The 26,920-nt window shown below is 46.1% G+C and overlaps 3 protein-coding genes across 9 annotated transcripts in view; 2 read left to right on the top strand and 1 right to left on the bottom strand.

Annotated features, from left to right (window-relative positions):
- LOC124471898 (mitogen-activated protein kinase kinase kinase 13-like) overlaps window positions 1–1,053 on the top strand; it is a 1,369-nt gene extending 316 nt beyond the window's left edge. Inside the window, exons 2-3 of the mRNA XM_047026561.1 lie at window positions 259–326; window positions 732–1,053. Of these exons, the coding sequence (XP_046882517.1) occupies window positions 259–326; window positions 732–1,038 (375 nt within the window). The 3' untranslated portion in view covers window positions 1,039–1,053. The remainder of the gene's footprint in view (window positions 1–258; window positions 327–731) is intronic.
- Window positions 1,054–3,823: 2,770 nt separating this feature from the next.
- Window positions 3,824–12,702, bottom strand: LOC124470961 (poly(rC)-binding protein 2-like). 4 transcript variants are annotated; one of them, XM_047025203.1, is made up of 13 exons: window positions 12,526–12,702; window positions 11,349–11,498; window positions 11,098–11,121; window positions 10,963–10,995; window positions 10,629–10,745; window positions 10,139–10,270; window positions 9,818–9,946; window positions 9,246–9,323; window positions 8,625–8,666; window positions 7,661–7,760; window positions 6,977–7,029; window positions 6,649–6,818; window positions 3,824–5,076 (listed from the first exon to the last, which is right to left on the bottom strand). In XM_047025203.1, the coding sequence occupies exons 2-13, from the start codon at window positions 11,415–11,417 to the stop codon at window positions 5,040–5,042; spliced, it is 984 nt and encodes a 327-aa protein (XP_046881159.1). In that variant the 5' UTR covers window positions 11,418–11,498; window positions 12,526–12,702; the 3' UTR covers window positions 3,824–5,039. The 4 variants fall into 4 exon arrangements, with proteins under 4 accessions (XP_046881159.1, XP_046881161.1, XP_046881160.1 ...); XM_047025205.1 differs by having other exon boundaries at window positions 7,661–7,733; XM_047025204.1 differs by having other exon boundaries at window positions 9,246–9,320.
- A 3,590-nt stretch (window positions 12,703–16,292) lies between these two features.
- Window positions 16,293–26,920, top strand: part of ripor3 (RIPOR family member 3) — a 20,388-nt gene continuing 9,760 nt past the window's right edge. For 2 of the 4 annotated variants that reach the window (XM_047024559.1, XM_047024555.1), the window contains exons 1-4: window positions 16,294–16,556; window positions 17,199–17,264; window positions 24,390–24,500; window positions 26,859–26,920. The exon at window positions 26,859–26,920 is cut by the window's right edge and continues 85 nt beyond it. In XM_047024559.1, coding sequence (XP_046880515.1) covers window positions 16,504–16,556; window positions 17,199–17,264; window positions 24,390–24,500; window positions 26,859–26,920 — 292 coding nt within the window. In that variant the 5' untranslated portion in view covers window positions 16,294–16,503. Of the gene's footprint in view, window positions 16,557–17,198; window positions 17,265–24,389; window positions 24,501–26,858 lie in introns of all 4 variants that reach the window. The other 2 variants (XM_047024556.1, XM_047024557.1) reach the window with 2 other exon arrangements.

The following is a 26,920-nucleotide window of genomic DNA, read 5'->3' as shown; positions in this document are numbered from 1 at the left end:
CTCACAGTTCATTTAACAGAGAAACTCTGCCTTTACCCTGGTTTTTTGGACTCGCGCAGCGAGACAAATCTGCTTTGTCTAGCTGACGCTTGGTTATGACAAGTTAGGATGAGAACATTTGTTCCAATGTCAAATCAAGTAATGGTTCTTGAATTCTTTCATTTTCCACTCCACTTGTAGGGCCTTGCCAAGCATTTTTCACCATAACCATACTGATGTTCTGTATTCTACTTGACTCTACTGTGTTCTGTTCTCCAGAGACGTGGCGTTTCTTCTGAAGAAGAGGAGGGGGAGGTGGATAGCGAGGTGGAGTTGCCACGGAGACGGTAAGGGTTGTTACAGTAAATGCTAGAGATCAACTGTGTTTAATCAGACCAGTTTATTTTAGCTAAGCAATTAGTCATATTCTGCTTGATCTCACACAAGCAAATGCAGAACCATTCCAGTGTATTTTAGATCAGCAATTACTGTCATATTTCGCTTGATTTTAGACAAGCAAAAACAGAAATATTCCAGTTGATTGCTTATTAGACGAGCCATGACCAGTAAATCTCCGTCTCGTCAGTTCAGAATCAGAATGAGCTTTATTATCCATGTAAGTTCACACAAACAAGGACATTTACTTTGGCAGGAAGGTGCCTACGATAAACATATACAAATCTTAAATATGAAAAGTAGAAAAAGTACTACAGAGCCCCAGTTTGACGTGCGTTTCCTGTCGCCCCCTGCAGACGGCCGGTCAGCATGACCAAGTGTCAGTCCCTCTCCACCTTCAGCTCCGAGAACCTGTCAGTGTCGGACGGCGAGGAGGGGAACACCACCGACCACTCCCACAGCGGCACGCCCGACGTGGTCAGCACTAACACAGACGAGCGGCTGGACGACAAGAGCGACGACCTCCTCTCCCAGGGATCGGAGATCCCGGCGGACCCGGGGCAAGGCTCCGACGGGCTGTCAGAGAAGGAGGCGGCGCTGCGGCAGGTGAAGACCCAGCTGAACACCGGGCAGAACCACTATGAGGTGGGACCGGAGACATAGACAAAGAGAGAGAGGAGAGAGACTACAAATAGACATAGAGAGGAGAGAGAGAGACTACAAATAGACAAAGAGATAGAGAGAGAGAGAGAGCGAGAGAGAGAGCGAGAGAGAGAGAGAGAGAGAGAGAGAGAGAGAGAGAGAGAGAGAGAGAGAGAGAGAGAGAGAGAGAGACTACAAATAGACATGGAGAGGAGAGAGAGAGACTACAAATAGACAAAGAGAGAGATAGGGAGAGAGAGAGAGAGAGAGAGAGAGAGAGAGAGAGAGAGAGAGAGAGAGGGGGGGGGGAGAGAGAGAGAGAGAGAGAAAGACTACAACAAACCAGAGAGACTGAGAGATTGAGAGAAACAAACAAATAGATAAGCTCCAACACCAAGCACATGTAGTGCACCGTACCTGAGTGGACTCCTAAGTGTGTAGCCTGCTTCCTGCTAACTTGTCTTGTCCCTAACCCAGGGCCTCTATGACGACTCAGACTGTGACAGTGCTGAGCTGGACCACTCAGGGAGCGCAGAGCCCATCTGACCCCCAACTGGTGAGGAGCTCAAGGCCAGAGAACCATGGAGCAGGCCGCCATCCTCCACGGCCAGAGATACATAGACTTCTCCCCTCACCCATCATGGCCACAGATAGCTAGACACCCCACCCTCAAACACTCAACACTCACATCTACCTAGACTCTCTGGCCCCACAAGGTCACATCTACCTAGACTCTCTGGCCCCACAAGGTCACAGAGATTTGGTCCTGGACTGATGTCTGTACAGCAGACCAAGGCCTCACTCCTACAACCCCACCTGAGCCCCGGGCCTTGCAAAAACACCTCAACACCTTCCTCGCTGCGGTCTCCGACAGCAGAAGACACTGCTACTCTACACATTCTGGTAATAAAGATTCTGTCTATTTTTCATCCTTGTTACCCTACACGTCCGTTGTTTTTACGTCAATGTCCATGAGTGTCATATATATATTGAATTATCTGTGAACTGTCTCATTCACTTATGTCACTATGGAAACCCAAGAGGGTGTTGTAGCGTTCCGTTCATGTCGACAGTCCTGGCGCTGGCCCTGGCGTTGGTGCTTGCACTTCTGTTTAAGTTGAACTGATTTCAAGTGGTCGTTTGGTTATGCTTTTTGAATTTCCTCTTGAAAACCGTTATGCACAGTTTAATTTATTGTGAGGAAATTCATTTTCTAGTATTAGAGCTGAAATCAATGTTTACATTTATACGATTACGTTTGTTTACATTTTTTTTTTTTTTTTGCATCAGGGATTCAGTTGTCATTTTATACAATCTGTACTTTACTTGTTTTAAGATGTTTGTAAATAGGTTACCTCTTATATTGTATAAGGAACAAATCTACGAGTTAAAGCGTCAAGGCTGTCATATGAAATGGTGCTTATGTTGTCCACTAGATGGCTCTGTTGAGTTAAATGAAACCGTAGACAGATGAACGGAGAGCAATGAACAAGCAATATGGCCACTCTAAACCAATCCCCTCTCATGACCTACAGCCTGCATCATTCAAGGCACACTTGCTTTTGTAAATTAAACTATTGATTTGGTATTGCAGTTTTCCATCATGAAATGCAATACTACCCAGCATTTTGGAACAAACCTTCACCAATGTGTGTGTGCACGGCGTCACTAAAGCATGTTTGTAATATAGTAAGGGTCGTGTATATTGGCCAATGAGCAGTCACAGTGTAGGTGACTCAGTCCGAGGAGAATCACCACCACAACAACACAACGAGCAGTCAACTGAACAGATGTCTGACAACTAGGCCATGAAAGGTGGAGGAAAAAAAATAGATGGCTTTTTTCTGTTTTCTCTTGATGAAACCACAAAACCCCTTCTGAAGCTTGGATTGGTCACAGCTGTGTCGAGAAACACACCCATCCAATCGTGTTTGAGATGGGGAAGCCTGGCTGATCTGTGGCCTGACAGGGCTTCCGTCCATTGTAAGGTCTGAGCCTTAAAAGAACAGTTCACTGATATTTTCAGGGTCTAATGTTAAGATCCCGTTTGAATACTTTGATGCATCCTTCTTACTTTCCTTGGTCGAGGTGATGCAAGATCTCTTTAAAGGACAGGAGGGATGGATAGTGAAGCTATTCGAATGGGTCCCACCTGTGTGCAGATGTAACTCTCCGATACCTTCATGTGGGAAAGCATCACATCAACTACTGTAACTATGATGGTGCTTATCACCCTATTACTCCGGTTCATTTCTTTTCAGGAATATGATTGAATGTGTTTGAATAGTTGAGTAAACTGTTACAGCTATATCAGATGTCCCAAACCATGTGGTTATTGTTGAGAAAATCTGATAGAATTGATGATTATCAAAGCAACTAAGCAGGTCACATTTTATAAGCTACAAATTGGCAGCTTCTGTGTTCTTGACGATTTTGTAGAAGCCATGGTGTTCTTCTTTAGACAGCTCTCGATTTGTAAAGATAAAAAGTTCAGTCCCCTTTGAACATTAGAAATATAAGAGATATTTCTCTTTAAAAGTAAGGATCTAGAATCTGTAAAATGTTGCCAACAAGCAAGACTACTGCCCTCTGCTGACTGGGATGTGGACATGCATATTTCTGGTACGCTGTCTCCAAACAACCTCCTTTGGAAATGAAATGTTTGTTTTTATATGGCATTATGTATTGTAACTGTGTACAATAAATATATTTAAGGAACAAATTAAGATAAATAAAAACCTCACTGTCTAAAACCTGATTGAGTAAAGAGTTTGTGTGGCTAATTGAAGAACCATGGCACACTGAGTTGTAGTTTGAGCATTTCACATCTTTATTATTGTCTTTAACAATGTTGTGGCACCCAGGTCTACAGTTTATCCAAAACAAAAAAAAAACGTGCACAAAAGTAGTTTTTTTTTTTTCTTCCTGCAAATAATAAAAATAATCTTACTCGAGCAAAGCAAAGAGCAGGAAACTAGTGTCAACTCATTACCCTTTCTCTGTCTAGTTTCAGTTTAATGATTCAGTTCTTAGTCTGATTCACTTTTACAAACAGACCACTCAATGTTTAGGAGTCAATCCCCCTTTGGTAGTTAAAAAAAAATATTTTCTTCCATTTAAAACAAATATTCCAACTTTTTTTGATTTTTTAAGTAGTATCTTTACAAAAACGGAGGCCCATCCTCTCTGGACCAGAGCCTTCAGCCCAAGCTTTCCCCGACCCTTCCCGCTCCCCCTCCCAGAAAAAAAGTCTAAACAAAAAAATCACATGGGCAAAAGGCGAAGGTGGAAAAATAGGAATGACAAAAGAAAAATAAGGGTGGTTATGGTGAGACACGGTTATCAATTATTCAAATGGGTGTGGAGCATCAGCCTCATAGTGTTAGATAGGGGGGGGGGGGGGGGGTGGGGGGGTCTACAGTAGCTGTTCTGATCCTGTACAAGCTAGTGCCCCCCATCACCCGGTGACTTACCGTTCTCCTCCTTAAAAAAATGCACTAGGACATCACAGGGTCTCACAATCATGTGATTTTGACGATATTGTAATGGGTGAATAACTTGGGGGTGGGGTAGAGGATTTGTGGTGGGTTAGGAGGGGGAGGAGAACAGAAAAAAACAGGCAATCTATATTTTTGAGACTTTTATTTTTCCTTTTTTTTGTCTTTTCAGTTTTAAAGAAAAATCTGACTGTACAGAACTAAAGCTATGCCTATTCAGATTTTTCCACCTCTACTCTTTTGTGATGGTAAAGAAAGATGGGAGAGAGGGAGTTTTCCATCCAACAAAGGAAAAAAATCATTAAAACCTCCAACTGGACTCAAAAGGGAATTAAAAACCAAATTCTGAATAAAAACAAAAAAATAAATAAATGCAGTTCAAATTAATGGAGAGGGGGAGGGGGGTGACATGACTTCAACCAAAAACAAAAGAAGGAAGTTTATATAACTAAGTTGGAGAGTTGCATTGAGCACTGTAGGGGAGCCGATGGTGGAGGGGGGGGGGTTAGTGCAGTTGCAGAGTGATCAGTTGGCCGCCAGCCCAGTAGCCTCAGAGGAGAGCCTAGAGAGAAACGACATCGAGAGACCAGGGAGTGATCAGGAAACAACATTCACTTTCTGCACAACATTCCCTCAGCCCCACACAACACCCATCATCCTATTCAGACCATGACGTAGTCTCTTCACCAGTTGGTCAAGGCTGTTTGGGGCAGGTCAGCGATCACTAAGAACTGTTTGCGGGTTTCTGGGCCAGTTTGAACTAAAAATTTGTTTTGCTTTTTTGATTTTAAAAAACAACAGCATGGATTCTGTGACAAAGTATGATACTGGAGAACCAAGTTCTGGTACACAATTGGTTTTCAAAACAAACTGGATCTTCAGACACTTCTGGCAAACCAACAGGAAAAAGGTGTGTTTGATTTATATACCTGAGGGTATAACCGGTCTGGGAAGGGACTTTAAACAGCTATCATGACTGAAATGCTTATTACATCTAACAAGAATATCATGTCGTGGCTAGCATATGACCATGAGTACAATTCCACATGAACGAACATTTCACAATAAAGGCAGCCTATACTGTTAGTACTACATATCTACGTATGAAAACGAAATCTACGCTAAAGGAACTGAAGAGGTGACATGTTAAATAAGGGGTGAGGGGGGGGCTACCTGAGAACAAGAGAAAACAACAAGCTTTAGTAACAAGTCCAAAAGTGTCCATGCAGATTAAAACGACACAAAGTTCCTTAGAAAGATCGGACTCAAGTGTCCTTATAGTAAATTAGACAAAAACAAGAAGAAGTGTAACCCCAATAACTATGGAGAACCAGTTTTATCTGGCTGTTAGCATTAGCGTGTGGTAAAGCCACATTCAAAAAGCCAGGCGAGTACAGAGGATAGTTAGCATTCAGCAATCTGCACTGTGCGCCACTGCGATCCATTAGTAAGGAGACAGCTTTCGCCTCTTGGACTTGGAGCCCAGCTCTGAGGAGAGCTTGGCGTCCGGACTGACCGAGTGGGCGGAGTTACTGGGGGCGGAGCCACTGACTACATGGAGGGCCAGGAGGGGGAGGGGCTTGAGGCTGAGCAGACTGGAGACACAGGCGGGAGAGCTGGGGAGTGGGGAGTCAGAGGAGGAAGAGGAGGAGGAGGAGGAGGGGGGCCCTGGAGCCGACAAGGACAGAGAGATGGAGGCTGAGGGGGGCATCACACAGGAGGAGGAGGAGGAGGAGGAGGTAGCGGTAGAGGTAGCGGCAGGAGAGGTGGTAGTAGTAGTAGTAGTGGTGCTGAGGGTCAGGTCAGAGGTCGAGGAGGAGGAGGGAAGTTTAGAGGACTCTACACTGTAGAAAGAGAGACAAGGAGAGAGAGGGACACACAGTCGGGATGGGTTACAGGGTAGGCAGGGTGAGTATGGAGGGGTGGATGGAGGGAAGGCGGGGGGGATCAACATAGGCACACACTGATAGCAAGTCAGTGAGAGTCTGACAAACAAGGAAATGGGTAGAACAGCTGACCATTAGGAGAGAGATCTCATTGGTGGACTCGGTCTAAATTGGACTGAGATTCATGCTTTAGGTAGCTGGGGGCTAACAGCATTTGATGGGCCTGTGTGTGCGTGTTGGTGTCTCACCTGGCGTTGATGAGGTACTCTGCCAGGCTGATGCTGGCCGGAGAGCCGGTGATGGTGACCTGACGGTCGGCCGAGCCGTCCACTGGGTTGGCGATCTTGATCTGGGCGCCGGACATCTGACGAATCTCGTTGATCTTGGAGCCCTGGCGACCGATGATGCACCCAATCAGCTGTGGAGGAAAGAGCACATGAGTAAACCAACCAATCCACATACGATACTAACAAGTACAGAGAAAGGATATGTAAATCAGGTTAAACTAAAGACATGATGGTCAGTAATGATGTTGAATGTAACAGTACTAGAAGGTACCAATAAACAGGCACTTACATCATTTGGAATGGTCATCTCATGGGAACTAGTTTGCGCAGAGGCATCCATACCTGGAAAAAACAAACTGTTAATTAACTTTCTTAATTAAGTCATAATTCAGCTTAACCAAGTCTAACCTTTCCCCAGGACACAAGCCACATGACAGAATCCTGGGCACATGAGCCTTAAGCCCCAAGGCCAGCCGCAGTCCCACTACAGACATTGACCCCAAATCCAGAACCCAAACCTCTAGCCCCCATATCCCAAACATCTACCCCTACACCCAAGAACCCAAACATCTACCCCCACACCCAAGAACCCAAACATCTACCCCCACACCCAAGAACCCAAACATCTACCCCTACACCCAAGAACCCAAACATCTACCCCCACACCCAAGAACCCAAACATCTACCCCCACACCCAAGAACCCAAACATCTACCCCTACACCCAAGAACCCAAACATCTACCCCTACACCCAAGAACCCAAACATCTACCCCTACACCCAAGAACCCAAACATCTACCCCTACACCCAAGAACCCAAACATCTACCCCTACACCCAAGAACCCAAACATCTACCCCCACACCCAAGAACCCAAACATCTACCCCCACACCCAAGAACCCAAACATCTACCCCCACACCCAAGAACCCAAACCTCAAGCCCCCCTAACACCCTAACCCATGAGGCCAGCCTACCGGTGAAGCCCTGGTTGTTGGGGGCGATGGGGAAGGGACTCTGCTGCATGGCCAGCTGGTGTAGCTTGGTGAGCTGTGGGGAGATAGAGGCAGAGGAAGACTATGAGAGCGAGAGAGGGGGCGGGGATAGAAATGGGAAGGGGGGGGGGGAGAAAGACGGGACAAGAACCATGGTCAGTAAAAACAGAACACAAGACCACTCAGTCTACACAACTGTCATGTGACTCTCCTATAATCCTAGTTCTGGTTCTGAACTCATCGTGGCGGACCGATAAGTCTGGGAAGAGCATTAGTGTTCATGGCGTTCGCCTGCCGTGTACCCCATAGATATTCAGCATCATCATCACAAGTGCAGGATGCATCTGTTGGAAAGCTTCGCTCGAAGTCTTCCGCCTCACAGGACTACAGGGAGTGTGGAAACGCTTCTGAGTGACGGCGTTCTCCTACCAAAACCAGCCAACATGATCACTCAGACTGGAACCCTACACCTGGGGAAGGTAGGCCCTGCCATGAGAGGACTGCCAGCCAGAGAACACCCAATGCCGGGACCACCACCTCCAGTGAGTTTTGACAGGTCATGTGACACCAACAGACGTGGGAGATGTTCCTACAGGCACTGAGGAGGAGGAGAGGACAGGGGGGGGAGGAGCTCTGCTTCTTCTCTCTGTTGGGGCTCTTTTCCTGGGTAAGCATTGTCTGCCTTTCTTACTTTAGCAGCTACGTTGTCTTGTATACAGAAAAGTAGCACAATGCTGGTTGGGGACAGCACATTGACTGAGGGTGGACATCAAAACAAACAGCGCACGGCACACGACGGGAAAGGCATGTCAAGGGGGCACAAAGCAATGCATGAATGTGCCGTTAAAGCACAGAGAGGGTGGTTAGACATCACTGAGCTACTGCCTATAGTGAGTGTGTGTGTGCGTGAGACAGGCAGTAATGAGGAGGTGACGGCAGGACTCACATCGGGCTGTGGAATCGCGTGCTGTCCTTGAACAGCATACGCCTGTAAAAGACAACAAAACCGTGAATGACTCTGCCCACTGACGGACCACCTGCCCTTGATGAAAGCTGCTTCATCCGCAGCACAGCGTTTGTTCCATGTCTTGACAGAATCCCCGTAAAACCAACGACAAACCTATTTTGAAAGTCTTGTCAAAAAGTCTCGACACTGTCAAGAGATTAAAAGTAGAACATTTAAAAAAAAACTAAATACATAGGATCGACTAACAAAAAGGTTGTCAATATTTCAATGCGCTCTGCTTTGTGCCTAGCAGAGCAGGGACTGGTGGTGGTCTAGGGAAGCCATTTCCTCTACACAATGGAGACACAGAGAGAAGGAGGGAGGGAGGGAGTGAACTAGCCTAGATCTCAGACTGAATTCCAGAGCTCATGTTGTGCCTCAAACTGAGAAACTCTGCATTTATCTGCCTGGTAATCTAAAACACAATTTAATTTATAAACATTTTTATTTTATTTCAATAAAATTCGGAGCCATGCCGACGAACGACACATCTTGTTAGCATGCCAGAGAACAAGCCGCTAGCTGCCCGGTGGCCCTGTGGCCAGCTGGCCCTGTCAGTACCTGTCCTCCAGCGAAGATGACTGGGGATCCTGAGGGCTTGGGCCGGTACGGGATGGTGACCCCTTTAGGGGGAGACTGCTCAGAGGAGAGAAGAGAAGGGGGAGAAGGAGGAACAGGAAGAAGAAGGGCGAGTAGAAGAGGAAAATCGGAAGAAGAAAAAAAGTAGGAGGATAGAAAGGTGGAGAAGTAGAAATAGAGAAGTACATTGGAGGATGGAAGATGAGAAGTAGGGAAGAGGGGATGAGAGAGGAAAACAAAGAAATGGCGAGAGGAGTTTAGAAAATGGAGGACAGAGAGAAAGGAAAACGAAAAAGACGGAAGGGAATAGGATTGGATTTCACTTGAAAATGTAAAAACAAGCAGGCGTAAGAACAACAAAAGTGGTCTACATCACTTAACCCTCAAGCCAATCAAATCTGATTTGTAAAATAAATTGCGGGGGTCGTTCACATAACAACAGGTCTCAAGTCAGTAAGTTCTGTTCTTGACATGAGGGTGGAAGCCTAAACATGTCTACAGTAATAACAGAGAGTAAGAAGCTGAACACAGCAGCAGCACAGGAGTCCACTTACCTCCAGCATGACCACACAGATCTGCTTCACACACTCAATGATGGACTGGGGAGTGCCGGCAATGGTGATGGCTCTCTCTGTGGAGTTAGGAAGCATGTCCCCTGCAACCTGTACCTGAGCACCTGTCGACTGAGGAGAGGAGATGGGGGGGGGGGGGGGAGTAAAATACCATCGTTGGCTGACATAACCAGCCTCCCCCAGAGATCTCCTGCCCTGGGCGTTGGTGCAACCTGAATGTTTCTGGCCCACTACCATCCCCACCACCAGTGCTCAGTGGGGCAGGGTCCCATGCTGGAGCCCCCTGCCTGTGTGGAGTTGTACCTCGCGGATCTCTTTGATCTTGCATCCTCCCTTTCCAATGAGGGAGCCACACTGGCTGGCCGGCACCACGATGCGCAGGGTGACCGGGGGCTTGCTGGTGGCCGTGCTGTTGGTCATGGAGCTACTGATGTCCTGAGGGGGAACAGAAGAGATCACAAAAGGTCAACAACGGTAAACATAAAACATATATGGGAAAATGTGTCCAAACTTTTGACTGGTACTGTATGTTGTATATACACAACCATGGTAACATCTTGGTACACGTCGGTGACAGTTTTTTTTTGTCTGTTAGATTATGAGTTTAAAGACCTATGGGAGTCTGGTTTTTCCCCCCAAAGATAAAGAAGTATTAGTGACTAAGGGCAAGCTCAAGTGTTGGGAGTTAAGATCTTTCATTGTATTTCTGAGGATGTGTGTACGGCCAAACAATGAGGCGCTCCTCTAGGGAGCCATGTTGGTTTGTTAAGGCACTGGGTCCTGGGGTGATTACCTCCTCAAGCTTTTCGATGATCATGGAGAATGCTTTGAAGATGGCAGTGGTGGGACCAGCCAGGGTGATGATCCTCTCTGGGCAGTTTCCCTCCGAGATGTTGATGCGAGCACCACTCTGGAGAGGAGGAAGAGGAAGGGGAGGAAGAGGAGAGGAGCAACGTTACATTCAACTGGAACTCTGGTTCCTAGACATGAATCACTAGCAATCACCCAGGAACAAGAATTTTCCATTGGCAAAAGAGAACACAACACCCAGCTCAACTGGCTAACACGCTAACACAGCAGAACACAGGAAGCTGTGTGATCATCAGGAAAGTAGTGTGAACTCTCACCTCCTCCCTCATCTTCTTCACAGATTCGCCTTTCTGTGAAGACAAATGTATTGTTAATTAAACACTGCCGGTAGTGTAAGATCCAAGGGTAATTGCAACACAGAATGAGTCATTTGAACTGAAACCAGAACCAACCTTGCCAATAATGCTTCCAACTTCCTGAAATACAAAAAAATAAGAAATATGTTGACACCACTCAATAATTCAGCTAATTCATACGTGCCACATAAATGGCTCTGGATAAAAGTGTCTGCTAAATGACTAACTGGAATTGAAATAGTACACATATGGACTGCTACTATCACAATCTGAATCCAGCTTGTTCATGTGGACAAGATTATGCAAATGAAAGACTTTACATATGTACATGTGCAGCAGAAGCTTACTTTTCCATGCATGAGCAACCTGATGGTCAGGGTGACATTGAGTCCTCCTTCGATGACACCGGAGTCCATGATTACCACAGGATGGATGGAGATCTTCTGGCTGGTCAACGCTGTTGTTGGGGTCTTTGGTCACGAGGATGGATCTGAGAACTAAAAACCAGAGGAAGGTCAGGATCCAGACACGAGCAATTTAGGCTTTGAGTTGCTGACTCCCAACAAGCGTCTGTCTAAAACAACCACCAACCTAATGTTTTCACCGTTTGGTTTAAACGCAGCTTGCACAAAAACACAGACTGCATTTAAGAAAACCCTGAACTAGTGGATTTGTAAATAACATTACATTATCTGAGAGACCCAGCGAGATGATGTAACGGACTTATTATTTTACCGATCAAAACAGCTGGGTTGTGGAGTTCGACAACTTTTAAAGATTGTGTCATCCTGCATTGTTGATGTCAGACAATGACCGGCAAACTAGTTCTGTAGCAGATTCATTAAAGATAGTCTACTTAGCTACCTAGCTAGCTCTACCCAACTGCCTAACCCAAGCAATGTTAAGCTTACCAAGATAACTAGGAAAATGCTAATGTTGATCTATTGAAATCCTTTTTGTAGGCTAAATAAATTATGAAAATATTGACCAATTTAGCAAATATTCTATATTAGTACGATGTAGTTCAGATCATATCCAATTTGTTATTTGGCACGCTACCCGCACTAGTAGTTAGCCGCCATTGCACAGCGTGTAGACTACGTAGCAGATACAAGATACCTAGAGCTAGCTAGCTGTGAATGAAGCATGTGTTTTAGCTAACATTAGCTAGCCAGCAAGTATGAATGACTGCACATTTGTCATTTAACTCTAACTATAGATATAGACGGAGAAAGTCTGATTTCTCATATTGGGCTTACTCTGAAATCAATTATTAACATTGAATCTATTCGAAACAGAAGCTATGTCGCCAGTAATTATAACAGGGTTTTAATGTGTGTTGGCTGTTTTGCCGACTGCGTGCTCTTGCGGCCTGACAATTTCATGTGAAGCCCGTCGTTAGCCTACTAGCTAGGTAGCAAGCTAGCCCTACTACTACGACTCAAGCTAGCTAACTAGCATGTTAAACGCCGATCAATTGCCTACAGTCATCAAGATAAAAATACATATAAAAAATAAACTTACCTATTCCTTATTGTAAGATATGTTCGGGGGAAGGGTGGGGTTTTAAGGGTAGAAGGGGAGAGGTTTGGGAGGGTAGAAACCCGGGGGAGAGTTTAGAAAGGATTCGGGGAAGAGGGAAGAGTGATGTGAGATCTAGCTCCACTCCTTTACACAAAGACAACAAAAAACCACAACCCCTGAACTTTCGCTTTTCATAGAACCCTCCCCCACGCGCTTCCCCCGCATAATCTTTAGCTGGGACAAACTGCGCCAAAGTTACACAAATTTAATATAAGTGTATTGTATAGAATTGAATTGAATTATGTTTACACAGAAAGTTAAAATTGTTTTCCTTGATGCTAAAAATTCATGTCGCATGAAATATGCCTGTATTTTGTTTTCTGGCAATTACTAGTGTTTTGTTATTTATTTGTGTTCATACACTAGATTGTCCAAATATTTTAGTGGTTAATAACATAAAAAATTAAGCGTAATAAAAAAAAAAAATCTGCCCCTCTCCATACTATACTGTGGCCAGTGAAGGATCAGGAAATAGGTTTTCTGGACTCCTTGTGAATGACATGACTCACAGGGCCAAGACAAGTCGACCCTGGTCTGTATGGAAGCAAATCGTGACCAAAATTCAAATGAAAATGCATTTCCAGAAATGCATTTTCATTTTAAGAATGTGGCTGCATTATTTGACTCATAAATCAAATTAGTATTCAATCATCCTATTTGCATTTTCATTTTCTTCTTTAAGACTGCTCATTCTTTCCCTTAATTAAAATGAAAACGAAAAAGACATTTGAAATTTAATTTTCAAAATATGCCCCAGCAAATAGATACCAAAATTCAATTTGAAATGTAAAATTTGAAAATGAAAATGCATTTCCAGAAATGCATTTTCATTTTAAGAACGTGGCTGCAAAATCGTGACCACAATTCAAATTCAAATGCATTTCCAGAATTGCATTTTCATTTTCAAGAACGTGGCTGCAAAATCGTGACCACAATTCAAATTCAAATGCATTTCCAGAAATGCATTTTCATTTTAAGAACGTGGCTGCAAAATCGTGACCACAATTCAAATTCAAATGTATTTCCAGAAATGCATTTTCATTTTAAGAATGTGGCTGCATTATTTGACTCATAAATCAAATTAGTACTGATTAGTACTGAGCGGACATTGCATTTTCATTTTCATGTTCTGCCCGCAAAGAACTGCCCATAATTCGAAAACGAAAATGCATTCTGAGCGGCGCAGTAGAGTGACGTCAGTAGCCGCTCTTCTTCAGCTCCCTGCTGACGAGCTACCCATCTTGTTCGGTAGGGGGCGGTGTGCACATACGCATTGCATTACATGACAAATGTGCCGGGAAATTGATTGAATTGCCGGGTCTTTAGAGGACGCATCACAGATCATGGCGCTCCCTCAAATTGTGCAGACACTGATAGAATTAGCTGAGCTGGTAGAAACTAATAATATATCTGAGTCTGATGCCCGTGACCGAGTAGAACAAGTCACAGAGAGCTTGGCTGCATACTCTGCCGTCACAGACGTACACATTAATGAGGTTGCCATAGTAAACCTCTCTTCAGTCCTGGAACGGCTGGATGCTGTGGTGGAGCCTCAAATGGGACGGGGACGACCAACCATCCACATCCCGTTCGAGTCCATCGAAAACTATTTATTAAATGGTCTACTTTTTCCTGTGAAAGCAAGCTGTTTCACCTTTGGCCTGGTTCAGACAAAATCTGAATTTCCGCAATCTGAATTTGAATTTCCGCAATCTGAATTTCATGAATCTGAATTCCTGCAATCTGAATTTTAGAATGTTTTATTTTTGGATCAAAATAATTCAGTTGTATTAAATTTGGCATACAAATAATTCAGATATTATATATTCAACAGCAATATATTTCAGTTTTATGAAATTCGACACACAAATATTTCAGATCTTTCATATTCAAATTCAGATACTTTTGTCAGCTTTCTAGCTCCATAAATCCGTTGCTTTGGATCCTCCGACGGATGGTCTGGTGGCCGACAACAGCTCCGCTATGTCCTTTATTTTTAAACCATTTAATAAATAGTTTTCGATGGACTCGAACGGGATGTGGATGGTTGGTCGTCCCCGTCCCATTTGAGGCTCCACAGCATCCAGCCGTTCCAGGACTGAAGAGAGGTTTACTATGGCAACCTCATTAATGTGTACGTCTGTGACGGCAGAGTATGCAGCCAAGCTCTCTGTGACTTGTTCTACTCGGTCACGGGCATCAGACTCAGATATATTATTAGTTTCTACCAGCTCAGCTAATTCTATCAGTGTCTGCACAATTTGAGGGAGCGCCATGATCTGTGATGCGTCCTCTAAAGACCCGGCAATTCAATCAATTTCCCGGCACATTTGCCATGTCATGCAATGCGTATGTGCACACCGCCCCCTACCGAACAAGATGGGTAGCTCGGTCAGCAGGGAGCTGAAGAAGAGCGGCTACTGACGTCACTCTACTGCGCCGCTCAGAATGCATTTTCGTTTTCGAATTATGGGCAGTTCTTTGCGGGCAGAACATGAAAATGAAAATGCAATGTCCGCTCAGTACTAATCAGTACTAATTTGATTTATGAGTCAAATAATGCAGCCACATTCTTAAAATGAAAATGCATTTCTGGAAATACATTTGAATTTGAATTGTGGTCACGATTTTGCAGCCACGTTCTTAAAATGAACATGCATTTCTGAAAATGCATTTGAATTTGAATTGTGGTCACGATTTTGCAGCCACGTTCTTGAAAATGAAAATGCATTTCTGGAAATGCATTTGAATTTGAATTGTGGTCACGATTTTGCAGCCACGTTCTTAAAATGAAAATGCATTTCTGGAAATGCATTTTCATTTTCAAATTTTACATTTCAAATTGAATTTTGGTATCTATTTGCTGGGGCATATTTTGAAAATTAAATTTCAAATGTCTTTTTCGTTTTCATTTTAATTAAGGGAAAGAATGAGCAGTCTTAAAGAAGAAAATGAAAATGCAAATAGGATGATTGAATACTAATTTGATTTATGAGTCAAATAATGCAGCCACATTCTTAAAATGAAAATGCATTTCTGGAAATGCATTTTCATTTGAATTTTGGTCACGATTTGCTTCCATAGGTCTGGCCTGCCCTATGGGCCTGCCTCTGCAGCGAAAACCCCGCCATGTCCCTCTTCACGTGATGCATCTATCAAACAGCAGAGGGTGCTATAATGTCGTACAATAAAATCACAAACAAATTGAAACTCATCCCAGCTGTGTTTACAGTATTATATTGTGGGGGGTATCGATATACATACACGTGAAACAAAGCTGCAATTTAGGTGGCAGAAATGAAATAAATTAGTGGATTGAATCAAAACTCGTTATCAAACCCCCAATCTGACACAAAACATACTGTCTTAACATGAACAAGAAGTACATCCCACTGGTAAACAGGAATAGTCGGTTCTGTGGATCCTGTCTGACATGGTTCATCATTTTAGTCTCTGGAGACTCAAACACAGCTGGTGACAATGAATCAATCACAGGTGCAGACAGGCTGTATCCCTTTCTCTCTTCACACACACACACGCACACGCGCACACACACACACACATACACACACACACACACACAAACACATTTTAGTACATTCTATGTCCCTCACCATGTGACCAGCCCCTCAGACAGAAAGATACAGGATGCTCCGTCCTTATCGGTCTCTCTGCACATTTAAAGAGACAGGGAGTGAGTTTCTCCACCCCAGAAACAGACTCAGGCAGTAGAAGCGTGCATGAGGGGGTTCCTGAGGAGGATAGTGCTCTGAACTACAGAGCTTCACAGCCTGTTGGACGGCCCAGGCCTCTCTGGCTCCTTCTCAGCCCCCCTGCCAGACACTCTGCTATGAAGGGGAGGGGGGATCTTAATTTACAGCTTATAAGTAGTTGTGAGCCAGCCAAAGACAGGGACTGATGCTGAAACCAGAAAAGGGGAGATGGAGACAGCTCAAGATGATGAACAAAAGGTAGAACGAGAAAGAGGAAAATGCAGGGGAGGGGGGGGGGGCAGGGGGGGGGGGGGTGCAGGGGGGGGGGGGGGTGCAGGGGGGGGGTGCAGGGGGGGCAATAAAGCACATAACTGGACAGAAAAGAGGGAGGGGAGGAGAGCACTTCCAGTGGGGAGTGAGAATAAGCGAGAGGGAGAAAGAAAGAGGTCATTTGGAGAGGCTGGAGGAGGGAAACAAGCAAGGGGGTAGAGAGGAGAAATAGAGAGAGAGAGCAGAGGAGAGAGGGTAGACGAGAGAGAGAAGCATGTGAGAGTGATTGAGAAAGAGACAGAGACAGAGAGAGAGAGAGAGAGAAAGAGAGAGACAGAGAGAGAAACAGTTTACAGTGTGAGCAGAATACTATGCCCACCCTTTTTTTCTTTCCTGCTGCAACTTCTAAGAATTTGATGGTGTTTCTACTGACTTGAACCTCTCCTAACCGCTCCTAACCTCTCCGATTAGAGCACACTCTATCAGGGGCTTGCAGGCTCCACACACACACACACACACACACACACACACACACACGCACACACACACACACACACACACGCACACACACACGCACACACGCGCACACACATTCTCTATTTTGCACTCATTTATACATGTACCATGCAGCTGTGCAGGAGATGACTTTGCTTCGAGGGCAGTTGGACATAGGATCAGAAGAACATTTCTGATCAGGTAAGTTAAAGGTTACTATCTATCTGTCTGTCTGTCTGTCTGTCTGTCTGTCTGTCTGTCTGTCTGTCTGTCTGTCTGTCTGTCTGTCTGTCTGTCTGTCAATCATGCTGTTTTCCAAGGAACTCATATGTGAGTTTGTGTGTTAACTTTGAAACAAAATGTCTGTATACATAGCAAGACATAATGGAAGTTAGGTACAAAAAAATCCGCTATCTATTGTTATGTAGGCTACACACTACTAAACTGTATGCTAACTAAATGTATTAGCAGTAGTAGTAGTAGTTAACCTTTCGATAACTGCAGTTAGTTAGCCTGTACTTATGTATGCTACCCATATTTTCTCATGAACCCCTACTAACTGTTTCTGCCAGAAAAAATATAAACACCCTGGGTTGAGCCGGGTCCTCTATCCCCCATCCTCCCTCCTTCCCTACTCTGGGACAATCATTGGGTTTGATTTGAGATACTTCAGAGTTTTGCCTGAGGTTGCAGTGATCCTCACCAGTCTTAGGCTGAACTGTGTTTGTTTTTCATTCGTGGCGCGTGTTGACTGAAACCACGAGACAGTGTATCCGACCGTGTGTTTGCTGTTTGACTAGGTAGGTGCTGCTGAATGGACTTGCCAGGTGTTGCTGACGGTCGCTGGGCTAGCCAGGTGTGGATAGGTGTTGCTATGTGTTGTCCGTATTGCAAGGAGAGATGTTTGTGTTGAAGTCAAGCGTTCAGCAGGATGAGTTATGTTACACCGGGAGCTCTTATATAAAGCAACATGAGTGTATGTGCCTGTATGTGTTTGTGTGTGTGTAGGGTTAATACAATCTGACAGTAGAGACTGACCTGCCTAGCATTCAGTCCTCCAAACACACTCACACACGCTCCATTACTACCGCCTACTCCTCCACAGCTTGTGTTGATATTCTGTTCTGTTGATCTTCTGTTGTGTCTCATGAAAACTTGATATAAGTCCAGATAGAGGAATGGGGGAACACAAAGAGGGTTGAGAATCTGAACCAAAAATGCTCTTGTTCTGGGAGGGAGCGCTGTGTCGGTTATCGTGCACACAAACAGAACTACCTGGGAGTCAGATGGCTGAGCGGTTAGGGAATCGGGCTATCAATCAGAAGGTTGCCAGATCGATTCCCGGCTGTGAAAAATTATGTTGTGTCCTTGAGCAAAATGTCTCTGTACCTACTGTAAGTCGCTCTGGATAAGAGCGTCTGCTAAATGACTGAATGCAATGTAAAATCTGTGCAAGAGGTTAAGCCTGTCAAACTAATCTGAACAATGACACTTGAGACAGAGTCCCAAAACTCTCAGCCGGGAAACCTGTGTTTGTTTGTGTGTGTGAGTGGTGTGTGTTTGCGAGTGAATGGGTCAGTGTGAGGTTAGAAGCTGTCACTTTCCATCAGGGTCCCTACAGTAGAAACCCTGGATGGATCCTGGATGTAGCTCTGAGGTGATCCACTCACGGTGGGTGCTCTGGCCAAGGTCCAGCTCGTTTATTAACATAGAAAGTTGGCCTCCTTATGAAAAACAAGTCGGCATTCAGGGTTGCTCTTCTCAGATCCAGGCTGGTCTCTCCACTCAATTCCACGCTGGTTTCCTCTTCCACCTCTTCCACCTCCAGGCCTGATGCAGGGAGAGGGAGGGAGGCCTGATGCAGGGAGAGGGAGGGAGGCCTGATGAAGGGAGAGGGAGGGAGGCCTGATGCAGGAGAGGGAGGGAGGCCTGATGAAGGGAGAGGGAGGGAGGCCTGATGCAGGGAGAGGGAGGGAGGCCTGATGAAGGGAGAGGGAGGGAGGCCTGATGAAGGGAGAGGGAGGGAGGCCTGATGAAGGGAGAGGGAGGGAGGCCTGATGCAGGGAGAGGGAGGGGGTTGTGGGATTGGCAGCCAGGCAGCCATGCCGGAACCAGGCTAACCTCTGATGTTTGTATATGCTGATGCAGAGAAGGGGGCGGGCTAGATCCTGCAGGTATTGGGCTGTCGGTTCTGCTGTATGTGTGTGTGTGAGACAGAGAGACAGAGAGTGTGTGTGTGTGTGTGTGTGAGAGAGAGAGAGAGTGTGTGTGTGTGTGTGAGGAAGAGAGTGTGTGTGTGTGTGTGTGTGTGTGTGTGAAAGAGGGAGAGAGAGATAGAGAGAAAGAGAGTGTGTGTGTGTGTGTGTGTGTGTGTGTGTGTGTGTGTGTGAAAGAGGGAGAGAGAGATAGAGAGAAAGAGAGTGTGTGTGTGTATGAACTCCATGGCCCAGCTCCCTACAAGGAACCCCAGAGTATCTCATTCCTCTGCTGTGTGAACTCCTGTGTTTCCTCCAGGACTCTGGTTTCATCAAAACTTTAAGAGAAGAAAAATAAGGACAGCGTATCAGAGGCAGTTTAAGAATTCAGTGTGTGTCTGTGTGTTTGACATGTAAATGTGCATATGGTGTGTGACTGTGAATGGTGGTCTGCCATGTGTGTGCCTCATATTTATACCGTGCCAAGTTGTGATGTGTGCAGATGTGTCCAGAGAGAATCAAACCCAGTTTCCTGTTCAGTAGACCAATACAAGACACCCTTTGTTGTCTCAAGGTGGCAGTGCATCTTAAAAGGTTCTACCAAAGCAATTCTGCTCCACCCAAAAGGAAAAGGTGATGATGATGGACAGAGTGAGAGACAGAGAGGAACAGATACCTAAATGATTTAACACACATCTGTTCCACCAGCTACAGTAACACTAACTGCACCACCAGCACACTAACTCAAAACGATCTGTCTTCTCCTCAGTCCTCTTCCTTTCACAATATCTTCTCAAAAATACTTCTCTCAAACCTACCCATACACCTTCCCTTCTTCTGCTACTCCTCCTTCTCCTCCTTGAAAGTCCGTCTCTGCTAGATCGATCATGCCAACCTGACCCTCATCGAGTATCCCAGGACGCCAGGGCTCACTAAGCACTGCTCTGGGATCAGCCTGTCCTCTCCTGCTCCACACCTGGTCGTTAGAAGGAGCCCCACAGTCTGATCCCACACCAGGGTCAGCTGGGACATCCTCCTCTCTAGAGGGAGGCTTGTGTTGTTGCAAATTTCCCATGGTCTCTCAGCTACACACACATATCCACACACACACACACAAACAACCATACGCACACACACAGACACACATGTGTCTCTCTCTGCAAACAGGAAGCAGGCACCAGAAGCTCTGGGTTCCATTAAAACAAAATAACAACAGGAGAAAGAGAGAGAGAGAGAAGAGAGAGAGAGAGAGAGAGAGAGAGAGAGAGAGGGGTAGAGAGGGAGAGAGAGAGAGAGAGAGAGAGAGGGAGCGCAGTTTGATGTAGAAGTTAATTTTACACTCTAATTCATCTTGGTTAGTGTCTTTTAAGTGGCTCTCTAGTTCCAGAGTTCGCAGAAACACCATTCCTGAGCTTGGTTTATGCTGCCTGCTTGAGGGTGGATCTCTGTCTTGACTAGCTTGTTTGTATTCACAGGGGAAATCACACATCAAACACACACATACTTTATGAGCGTGCAAACGCACATTCATGCACACACACATGCTCCAACACACACAATTATGCCAAGACAAGCAATGTCTCTAAGCAACTCAGTAACACACACGCACACACTCAGATCTCTTTTCCAGGTCTTCTCTACAGAGTCAGGAGAGTCTATCAAAACGATATCCCTAAGCAACAGTCTAAATACACACACACACAACACACACACATCCTGTCACATTCACCCCCCATGCACCTACGTGGATCCCTAAGCAATATTTCACATGCTAACTCAGGAAGCAAAGCCTTTCATATTTTATACTGAAGGAGGATCTGTGTTCCTCTCTGCTCTGTTTCTGGTGAGGAAGGGAGGTGGGGAAGGTGAGGGAGGTGACGGAGGGAAGGAGGTGGGGGAGGTGAGGGAGGGAGGGAGGTGAGGGAGGTGGGGGAGGTGGAGGAGGTGAGGGAGGTGAGTGAGGGAGGGAGGTGGGGGAGGTGAGGGAGGTGAGGGAGGGAAGGAGGTGGGGGAGGTGAGAGAGGTGAGAGAGGTGGGGGAGGGAGGGAGGTGGGGGAGGTGAAGGAGGGTGAGGGCGGGGGGACATACAGTAGATGAGGTTTGAGGCAGTGGTGCCATAGATAACAGAGACTATTCTACAGGCTTCAAATAGGTTCAGACTCACCAAGAATGATGCTGATGGTGACGCAGAAACGAAAGGCATATGTGTCATATTAAGACACGTCCATAGATCAACAGAGAGATAAGGAACAGGGGGAGGGGGAGGGGGGGGGCATTATCACCAGACTGGAAAACTGAACATTGAAATATTCAAACCATCTGGAGAAAGCATCTGTGGCCTCCATAAAAGCGATGGACCACCTGAAGCAGATTTATACCCTTCCTTTCCACAACATCAACAACCTGTTTGAAATCCCAGTCACTCCAAATGATGCTTTTAAGCTTCTTCCCCACTTGTACATCTACAGAGCACTCAGGTTGATCACCAGCACATGTGTGTATATCGTACCCATGGACACTCAGTTGGGAAGGTAACAAGACATTCTCCTTTTCCAAACAAGCTCTTTAAACGGGGAACCAGTTCATTGTGTGTGTGTCTGTGCTCAGTGCAAAAGACTCAGTTGGTGTCAAGTTTCAGAATTAGCCCCAAGGTTTACAGTTTGTTCACATGGTGGGCCCCCCTCGTTACCAGCTGGTTAAGACCACCAGTTCTGGAGGGATGGAGGGCTGGATTGTGGGCTGGAGGGCTGGAGGGCTGGATGGAGGGCTGGATGGAGGGCTGGAGGGCTGGATGGAGGGCTGGATGGAGGGCTGGATGGAGGGCTGGATGGAGGGCTGAATGAAGGGCTGGAGGGCTGGAGGGCTGGAGGGCTGGAGGGCTGGAGGGATGGAGGGCTGGAGGGATGGAGGGCTGGATGGAGGGATGGAGGGCTGGATGGAGGGCTGGATGGAGGGCTGGCTGGAGGGATGGATGAAGGGCTGGATGGAGGGATGGATGGAGGGCTGGATGGAGGGCTGGATGGAGGGCTGGAGGGATGGAGGGCTGGAGGGATGGAGGGCTGGAGGGCTGGAGGGCTGGATGGAGGGCTGGAGGGCTGGAGGGTGGTCGTTGACCAGTGGCCCCTGACCCGAAGGTGGTGGAGGGGAACTCTGAGGGTCTGGTTGTGGACGTTTCAGCTGCTCACCATGAGGTTCTCCCTCGTAAACACACACACACACCTCTCACACACACCTCACACATACACCCCCCTGTACCTCCCTAACATACACAAGCCTATGTGAGACTGAAACACAAGGAACTGATTTTGCCCAACCCCCTTCCCCATGCACTCTCTCTCTCCTCAAATTTTCTCTCTCTCTCTCTCTCTCTCTCTCTCTCTCTCTCTCTCTCTCTCTCTCTCTCTCTCTCTCTCTCTCTCTCTCTCTCTCTCTCTCTCTCTCTCTCTCTCTCCCTCTCTTCCTTTTTCTCAGTGGTGGGCTCTGTGCGTTCTGAATGTCTGGGGAAGCCACACCCACCTTTTTTTATGGCGTTTTAACGGTGTGGTTTCATTGGTGAAGACTTTTTCTGACCAGATGCCAACGCTCTGATTGGTGGGACTGCCAGACTTTAGTCAGGCAGTGAATGTTCCAGAGGAACGTGACAATGTCCTGTCACTGCTCAGAGGATGTATAGCCACCATGTGGAGAAGAGCTTCTATCTGTCGCTCCTGTCGTTCCCCTTGCTTCTCTTTCTTTCTCTCCACCCTCTTTTTCGCCAGTCTGCTCTGCAAAACATGCCTCCACACACAAACAGGGGATGGAACACTCTGTAGCCCCCCTCTCCCACCCCCTCCCCCAACCCCTTCCAGAACACACAGCAGTCCTCTGGAGTGTAGTTTCCCCTCTGCAGCCTCCCAGGCTCCATCTCTCTTCCCTCCACCCCTGTATCCCCCCCTCCATGTTCCCCTTTATGTGTCAGTCAACTCTGACCCACTGTATCATCCTCTGAGAACACACCATACTGGGTCTGCTCTCACGCACACTTTTAACACACAATGCACTCCTTCTGAGCCGCGAGGAGCACGATATTGTTTATGTGTGCGTGTGTGTTTGTGTGTCTATGCAGGGTGTGTGCAAGTATTGCTGGAAGTCAAAGGTCCTTCATGACTAATGTCCCCTGGGTGAACAGCTATGCTGCCCTCCCCCTCTTCGTTAGCTGGGCCCGCTCCAGACAACCCTGAACCCCTCCAACCCCCCCCCCCACCCTTACCCCCAACGCTGACAGAATGCCATTCGCTGGTTACTCAGACTGAGGAAGCCTCTGTAAAAAACCTCACTGAATTGGCTTTAGTCTACAGTGCAGAAAACTGAGAGTTGGATAGAGCCAGTTAGAGCTGGAGAGGGCTGGTTAGAGCTGGAGAGGGCTGGTTAGAGCTGGTGAGGGCTGGTTAGAGCTGGAGAGGGCTGGTTAGAGCTGGTTAAAGCTAGTTAGAGCTGAAGAGGGCTGGTTAGAGCTGGTTAAAGCTAGTTAGAGCTGAAGAGGGCTGCTTAGTGCTGGTTGGATCCCTGGTGAGGGATCTCTCCAAGCAGGACCATGAGGCAGAGCTGGTCTACTTTAACCCCTTTGTATGAGGAATGCAGCCATACACACTCAGACACAAACCAGCATTGATGAAGATATGAGCCTGGTTCCTCCAGTCAATCTCTGGATTAGGGTTCACCAGCTGCTGGTTGGAAAGACGAGCCATGTGCTATTAAGACTGTGCCGTGTGCATCATTAGACTGACACGCTTCAGTGGGACCAGCTCCCTTGCTCTGGGTTCGGCTGTGGGTTTGGAACTGGCAGGGGTTCTTAAGGCCATGTAGGCCTGTGTTCATGTTTCCCCAGGATCATGTATGTTTAGATGGTGGACTAAACATTTACCGATCTGTCTCTCTCTCTTTTATACACACACACACACACACACACACACGCAAACACACACACACACACTCGCTGACACTATCACCTTTACCAACTTCAGTTTAACCCTGAAAGCAGACAGACTAAGTGTCTGGTTTACTCTGAGGGATGGGGGAAAGCTTTGGTGGTTCTGACCCCTGTGTGTATGTGTGTGTGTGTGTGTGTGTGTGTGTGTGTGGTGTGTGTCAGACAGGAGAGGGGGATGTCTGTAAAGCTGAGGTTTGAGGTCCCGGCGGAGGAGTGTGTGGTCCAGAGAAGTCGATCCTTCACAGGGTTCAGCTCCCTCACTGGACGCCAGCGGTGAGTTGCCATGGTGATCCAACCCCATCACCAAGCCCAGACATCTACCCTTAGGCCAAGAAGATCTTTTTGTGGTCAAAGGTCACAGTGTGTTGAATAGAGCTCCTTCAGTTTCATGCCCCCTCTACTGAGCATAAACCCTTGATTGAACCCTGACCCTACTGGAACGCAGGACTGTCAACTAAATAACACAGGAACACAACCCTGGAATGTTCTTCCTGCTCTAAACAGAGGGAGGGGTGGGAGAGACAGGGGGGGTCGTGGAGGGGGAGGGACGGAGAGTGGAAACTGAAGCAGCCTATTCTTTTGAAGGGCAGAGGTCAGAGGTCAGGGTCAGGGTCAGGGTCAGTGGTCCTCATGTGTCTTCATACTGAAGCTTTGAAGTTTTGGAACAGTGTGTGTGTGTGTATGACATCATTTGTAGCTCTTTTCTCCCAGCCTTACGATATCGTAATGAAGAAACATGAGGACCTCTGACCATCTGCCACCCAGTCTCTCTCTCTCTCTCTCCCTATCTCCCTCACTCCTTCTCGGCATCCCTCCCTCCCTGCCTCCCTGGAGGTAGCGTACAGGGAGAGATATCTAGCACATCAAATCTGTAGAACTGGGTGTTAGATCAGATTTTCATATACAGTGCCCTCCAAAAGTATTGGAACAGTGAGGCGAATTCCTTTATTTTTGCTGTAGACTGAAAACATTTGGGCTTGACATCAAATAATGAACGTGAGACCAGAGATCAACGTTTCAGCTTTTATTTCCAGGTATTTACATCAGGATCTGATGCACAACTAAGAAAATATCACATTTTGTTTGAATCCACCCATTTGTCATGTGATCAAAAGTATTGGAACAGATATACTTAAAACATATTTAAGTGAATAAGACTTAATATTTAGTTGCAAATCCTTTGCTTTCAATAACTGCAGCAAGTCTGTGACCCATTGACGTCACCAAACTTTTGCATTCTTCCTTTTTGATGCTTTCCCAGGCTTTCACTGCAGCCTCTTTCAGTTGTTGTTTGTTTTGTGGGGTTCCTCCCTTCAGTCTCCTCTTAAGCAGGTAAAATGCATGCTCTATAGGGTTTAAGTCTGGAGATTGACTTGGCCAGTCTAATACCTTCCATTTCTTGCCCCTGATGAACTCCTTTGTTGTTTTGGCAGTGTGTTTTGGGTCGTTATCTTGCTGCATGATGAAGGCTCTGCCAATCAGTTTGGTTGCATCTTTCCTTAAATTGGCAGACAAAATGTTTCTGTAGACTTCCGAGTTCATTTTGCTGCTGCCATCATGTGTTACATCCTCAATGAAGATTAATGAGCCCGTCCCAGAAGAAGCCATGCAAGCCCAAGCCATGACATTACCTCCACCGTGTTTCACAGATGAGCTTGTGTGTTTGGGATCATGAGCAGTTCCTTTCTTTCTCCAAACTTTAGCCTTTCCATCACTTTGGTAAAAGTTAATCTTTGTCTCATCAGTCCATAAAACTTTGTCCCAGAATTTTTGAGGTTCATCTCTGTACTTTTTGGCAAATTCCAGCCTGGCCTTCCTATTCTTCTTGCTAATGAGTGGTTTGCATCTTCTGGTGTAGCCCTTGTACTTTTGTTCATGAAGTCTTCTGCGAACAGTAGATAGTGATACCTTCACTCCTGCCATCTGGAGGTTGTTGCTGATCTCACTAACAGTTGTTTTAGGGTCTTTCTTTACAGCTCTCACAATGTTTCTGTCATCAACTGCTGATGTTTTCCTTGGTCTACCTGTTCGACGTCTGTTACTTAGTACACCAGTAGTTTTCTTCTTCTTCAGGACATTCCAAATGGTTGTACTGGCTATGGCCAATGTTTCTGCAATGGCTCTGATTGATTTTCCATCTTCTCTAAGACTCACAATTGCTTGTTTTTCACCCAAAGACAGCGCTCTGGTTTTCATGTTGTTTTCACCTCTGAATACAGTCTGCATAGACAAAACCTATCTTACCCAATCTGAACCTGAGTGTAGATATTCAGTGGTATTTATTGATTGAATAATGTATGTAATAGGACACATCTGGGCAACAAAACACACCTGTCAGTCACATGTTCCAATACTTTTGCTCAGGTGACAAATGGGTGGGTTCGAACAAAAAGGTGATATTTTCTAATTTGTGCATCAGATCCTGATGTAAATACCTGGAAATAAAAGCTGAAACGTTGATCTCTGGTTTCACATTCATCGTTTGATGTCAAGCCCAAATGTTTTCAGTCTACAGCAAAAATAAAGGAATTGGCCTCACTGTTCCAATACTTTTGGAGGGCACTGTACATCAACGCCACACACACATCCTGGAGGGCACAGGTGACATGTCCCCCCCCCCCCCCCCCGCAGGACTTCTTCAGTGCGTAGCTCCCTCAGGTCCAAGGCCTCCACAGGCAGACGTCCCAGGATGC

This window comes from Hypomesus transpacificus, chromosome 9, assembly GCF_021917145.1.
Source record: "Hypomesus transpacificus isolate Combined female chromosome 9, fHypTra1, whole genome shotgun sequence".
NCBI lineage: Eukaryota > Metazoa > Chordata > Actinopteri > Osmeriformes > Osmeridae > Hypomesus > Hypomesus transpacificus.
This window is presented reverse-complemented; position numbering and strand designations above follow the sequence as displayed.